The 5,770-nt window shown below is 32.3% G+C and overlaps 1 protein-coding gene across 1 annotated transcript; it reads left to right on the plus strand.

The window, feature by feature from the left end:
* The first annotated feature begins 2,068 nt into the window (after positions 1-2,068).
* Positions 2,069-4,343, plus strand: LOC120201075 (DNA mismatch repair protein MSH5-like). The gene is made up of 8 exons (XM_039201761.1): positions 2,069-2,163; positions 2,273-2,312; positions 2,576-2,661; positions 2,704-2,770; positions 3,191-3,244; positions 3,382-3,467; positions 4,133-4,164; positions 4,264-4,343. Exons 1-8 carry the CDS (start codon positions 2,069-2,071, stop codon positions 4,341-4,343), a joined length of 540 nt encoding a protein of 179 aa, XP_039057692.1.
* Positions 4,344-5,770: the final 1,427 nt, after the last annotated feature.

Consider the following 5,770-nt stretch of genomic DNA (forward strand, 5'->3'; position numbering starts at 1 on the left):
TATCATGGTTTTTTGTATTCTCCCAAATAACTTTTTTCTAGAATGTAAAATTGCCTTCTGTCACTGTTGCTTTGGTGTCTCATACTTTTAATATATCTAACAACAAAGTTGAGCAAAAGCAGTTGTTGTCGATGCTGTTATTGATTTTGTAAGCCACCGTGATTCTGTCATCTCTTTGGCTTCTATGAAATTGAACCAAGGACTCTTGATATCAAGCAGTAGATATGAGGCTATTAAGGTATGGAAGTGAATAACCTACAAGTTTTAGTTCTTTAATATACATATTTAGTTACATTAGTAAAATTTTAAATGATATACATTCAGACTCATATCTTAAATTCTAGAGCCTAACCACTTACCTCCTTTGGTTTGTAGTCCTGTACAGTTTGTAAGCGTATAGGTTTATATGGGATTTGTCTTTATTATTATTAATGCAATGCCTTATTTATAAATGAAAAAGGAAAAATACCATGATTTTACTCTTGTTTAACAAGAACATGTATCTCCATACATGTTCTTGCTTTTATGTGAAAGTTCCACTACAAGAAAATATGCCTTTAATGACACACGAACGATGACACATGCTAATTTATGACTTGCAAAAAATGTGTCATAAAAAAATGTCATGTTTTTCAAAATCTGAACGATATATGACTTACAATAATGTGTGTCATATTTAATAGTCATAATCCAAAAAATTTGCAAAAACATGGAGTACAATTTTAATTGTGTGTCATCTGTAAAAGTCGTATTTTATTTTCCCCCCCATTATTTTCATCATTTCCCACTTCTTCCTGGCATGCTTCCCCATTTTTTCTCTTTTCATTTCAATTAGCACAGCCAAATCTGCACTCTCACAGGGCCTCTCGATCAATCTACTGGTTTTGCCATTCACCACAACGTAGACGAAGGGAGTCAATATTCAAGGGTTTCCACATGTATTCCTCGTTCTCTATTCCACCATTCAATTTGGGTTTCCACAGTTATTGGTGTTATAGATGCAGAAGTAAAGAGAAGGGAAAGAGGGTTTATGTGACGAGGTTAGGCATTAGTTCTGATTTTTCTATGATGATGATAGCATGTTTTTTGTAGGAATGTTTTTCTCCTTTTTTAAGACAATATCTCACATTAGTGTTATTTCCATCTGTGCGCAGTTGGATGAGATGAGACAAATAAACAAAGAATTGCAAGAATTTCTAGAAGAGGCGCTTGTTAGTGTATAAAGCATTTATATTATGAATTCAAAAATACCATTTGTGGTTCCTACAAGTATATTAACATAAATTAGCATCCTCACAGGTTTCATTGTTAGAGCTTCAACAAGTTCCTCATTTATGCAAAGAGAAGTTTACCACTTGTATTGTATATATTCATCAAATAGGTGGGTCTGTGTCTCTTCGCATATCCATGTGTCAAATCAATTCCTGTGATGCTAAACATAATCTTACTCTACTGCAAGTACATTTTAATTAACATTTAGCATGATAATTTTTGTTTGTTTGTCGTTGGATACTTGATGTGTTTTTTTGAAGAGAACCCTGATGATATTGCACATGCGAGAATTGAAGATCTTGAATTTGCAGTAAGTTGATGCATGCATCAGATGGCTAGCTAAATTAGTAATTGTCTAATGTTACATTTTCAAGGCTAGTTAAGTTGATATTTTCATCATATTTAAATAGTTGTGATTGTTATTCCCACTTTTATTGCATCTATTGGAGAATATGATATAGAAACTCAGTTCTCTGATGCTGATGGAGAAACAAAAAGATTCTTTTATCGTACTCCAAAGACACAATAATTAGATAACCTTCTCGGAGACATTTATCTTAAAGTTCTAGGTATGCTTTGTAATTCATTTCTAAGTTGTTAAGTCCAGTTGTGTTATATATTTACAAGTTTCATTTATCAAAAAAATATTTACAAGTTTCATCGAGTAGCCCATCTCAACAAGTTGAATACCAGCCCATGCTGCTCGTATCAATTGAAATGTCATTTTAGTTAACAGGGTAATGTAATTTTAGTGAATTTCTTTGTAACATTAATTCTTAAACTCATTAACGAAGATATGGAGAGGGCAATTATCAGAGACTTGGTCTCTCACGTATTAACGTTCTCAACACATTTACACAAGGCTATGAACTTTGTGTCTGAACTTGATTGGTAAGAATCATAAAAGGTTCTCTTTATCTCTATTTTTCTCTATTCTCTAAACATAAACGTGTCTGAAGTAGCTATGTTACTAACAATAATATCTTCATATTGATGTTAGCCTGTTGTCATTGGCAATGGTTGCTCGCCACAACAATTATGTGAGGCCTACTTTAACCATGGAGATCATTCTTGATATACAAAATGGAAGGAATAAACCATCTACTTACAATTTTACAATTATTTCTTAAAAAACTATCAAGAGAATTATTATTAAAAGTGACATCATTTTTTCTATAATAAGAAATAACAACTCTATACTGGTAGGTAACTTCTTCCTGTTGATAAATTCATTCTTAAAGTTATGTATCTCTGTTAGTATTTTATTTGGTATGTTAGTCAATCGTGTTTCCCATTTTCACAGGATATTCTGTGCGATGGGAGGCAAGCTTATGACAGTAGAACAGTCCACTTTTATGATAGATCTACATCAAGTGGGAATGAGCTAAGGTATACTTGATTATAATGATTATGATAACTCAATGTCTCTAGGTTCATGAAATGGCATGTTGTGATTAGGGATACTGATTTATACTGCAGAATCGTGTTTTTCTATGATGTTGTTTACCCCCACTTATTCCATCTCAGACATATGTTTTGATATTCTGATTTGAGGTTTGATATTGAAAATATGGAAAAACTTGGAAAAGTAATATGTTCATAGCGAAATCCATATCGAAATTAACCCTTGGTAACAGAGGTTTACTCTCATCTGGAGCTAAGTATTAAAACTCCACAGTCTTTTGCTCAGCTTGTTTAATTACTTGGCTTTAGCATTCACCACTGTTCATTTCCAAGCTCAGGGAGGCATATTTGTTGTTTGGCTACTGATTTAATTAAAACATAATATTTATGGTGGTTATATGAAGTTATGAAATAATTTAAGCGAAATTGAGTAACTTATTGAATGATTGGCTGTGTGTTTACTATAATAGTTATCAATAAACTATTGGGGGCATGTGGTATTTGTATTTTGCAGGTTCTGGTGTGCACTCACTTGACCGAGTTATTTAATAAAAGTTGCTTACCAAAGGTACACATTACTGTATTCTCACAATTAATGGCATGTTCATCTAGAGAGGAATAGGGGAAAACACAAGCACACGCATACACTCATTAACCTTTTAACTTATTGTTCTTACACTCTTCTACTTCTACAACCATTTTCAGTCTGAGAAAATAAACTTTTACACCATGAGCATGCTACGGCCACAGGAGAACTCTACAAATGTTGAAGACATTATCTTTCTATACCGGTACAGTTCTGTTGCATTTACATCCAAAGTTTTTGGCATCACAGTAACGTGTTAAAATCTTCCAATGATGACTATAACTTCATAGCATTCATCTCGGATACACAGACAAAGATACACAATAGGGGGTGCATCATGGACACAATCATACTAGGATTTTCAAAAAATTAGGAGTATGGCGGGACACAGCTTTAAAAAAATTCTTTATATAGCAATATACAATAAAAATGAAAAATTGATACTTATTAGTTTTAATTGATTTTTAAAATATTTAAAATTGATTTTTAAAAATGAAAAATTGATACTTTTATTTTGTTCTTTTGATATGTCCTTGTGTGTTCAATACATATTTTTCAATATCATAGCTATATATGTGTCCAATATTTGGATACTCCATGTCAAAGAGTGTCAGTGCATCATAGCTCTGTTATGCCTGAAAGGTGATGGTAGCCTAGGAACCTTATAAATTTCTTCCTAGTGTTTGTTTGATCTTAATTATTTCCAAAGATCGTTATAGCTTGTGCTAATATGCAGCTTAGACCGAGCCACCAGGATGTATCAAAATAACTTAAGATTTGCAATTCTTGGGCCAGAACTATTGGTTTCAGTGTACTTGTATATAGTTTAATTCAAAAATCAATATAATAATGATATATGCATTCTTGCAGGTTAGTTCCCGGACATGCAGCTCTCAGCTATGGTGATTTTCCTTCCTCTGTTTTTTTATTCTCTATAACTTGGGGATTCATTTAGGAAATCTTTACTAAAAATCATATCAATTACTTCTTATATCCTGCAGGACTACATTGTGCACTACTAGCAGGTATGTTCAGAGTTTATAAGACTGAATTTGTTGCCATTTCATCACTATTTGCATAAAAATGATTAAAGCATTTAGGTAGTACAAGCCTGACCAGATCATCTAATTCAATCAAGACCTAGTTGGTCTAGCGATTCAACCGTATAAGTTGAATAAAAAATTAAGAGGCAATAAAAGCTATAAACCAAGAGCCTGAAAAACTAGTTAAAACTGGCAAAACCAGACTTTCTTTTTATTAAGTTTGGACTTTTAACGAAATGCTTTTGTTCATTTTAACGAAATGATTTCTATGTCAAACTAGTCAATTTGTGAACCCATCAACCAAATTTCCATTTTCACCACCTGACCACATTCGAACTGACTCCAACTAACCACTGCAAGTGAAGATGAAAGTATAAATTTTAGGATCTTTCTGAATTCCGATGATCATTTATCCGCACCTTTATTCTTCTTTCTTCTAAAGTCATTATAAGTAATTACCATAACTATACGTGGAAAAAGAACACAATTATCAGGGCTTTTGTTTTATATTCTTTTGATTGTCATGTAATTGTCTTTATAAGACCTACAAGTTATTTATATTACAAAGCGTTTTTATTTAGACTTAATATTCTTTACTTGATGTAGGCCTTTCCCAATATTGGCTAAAGGTCTTTTTTGTACTGCAAGATCAAGCCTGTTTCTCTCCACATACTGTACTTCTTCCTGGTGAGCTTCAGTGAACACATGCACTTTATTTCTCTAGCTTTAAAGAATGCATATGTAAAATTGGTCATTTTAGTACTCTTTTGATAGTTATATACTTCACTTTAAAAAAGTATAAATTATATACTTATTTCATATTTTTTACTTAGGTTGGCGATGGGAAGGAAGAATATGAATGATGACATTGATGATATTCGCAAAGAATGGGTATCTTATGTGGCAAACTTTATTATGCCTTGATATTTTGTATCGACATATGATTACAATATTTTTGATAACTTAATGTTAATATATTGTATGCAAATGGATTGCTTATATATAATATGATATATATATATATATAGTATTATGAGGCATTAAATGTGATTTAGTTTGATTATTTGTCAATCTACAATATATATATATATATATAATTTACGAAATACAATCACGACACATGAATGTGTGTCATCTTTTTTTTAATGACGTCTGCTTCAATGACACGCAATGTAAGTCATACATGCGTGTCATAAATTTATGACACACAAATGTGTGTCATCTTCATTTATGACGGGGGTTTCAATGACGCTCAATGAACGTCATAAATTAGCATCATAAATGTGTATCATAAATGAGTGTCATAAATGCGCGTCATAGATTTATGACACACAATTACGTGTCATCTTAGATTTATGTCGGTGGCTTCAACGACGGGCATTTGTGTGTCATCTGCACCCATAGATGACGCGCAATGAGCGTCATTAAAGGGGGTTTTTCTAGTAGTGTTAATTGATACTAAATA

Source organism: Hibiscus syriacus, unplaced genomic scaffold (genome assembly GCF_006381635.1).
Source record: "Hibiscus syriacus cultivar Baekdansim isolate YM2019G1 unplaced genomic scaffold, ASM638163v2 tig00006886_pilon, whole genome shotgun sequence".
NCBI lineage: Eukaryota > Viridiplantae > Streptophyta > Magnoliopsida > Malvales > Malvaceae > Hibiscus > Hibiscus syriacus.

Coding starts and splice junctions, on each gene's coding strand:
- LOC120201075 (XM_039201761.1), top strand. CDS start 2,069: ATGGAGAGGGCAATTATCAGAGACTTGGTCTCTCACGTATTAACGTTC. Junction 2,313..2,575: donor TTGCTCGCCACAACAATTAT/GTGAGGCCTACT, acceptor CCATTTTCACAG/GATATTCTGTGCGATGGGAG. Junction 3,245..3,381: donor ATAAAAGTTGCTTACCAAAG/GTACACATTACT, acceptor AACCATTTTCAG/TCTGAGAAAATAAACTTTTA.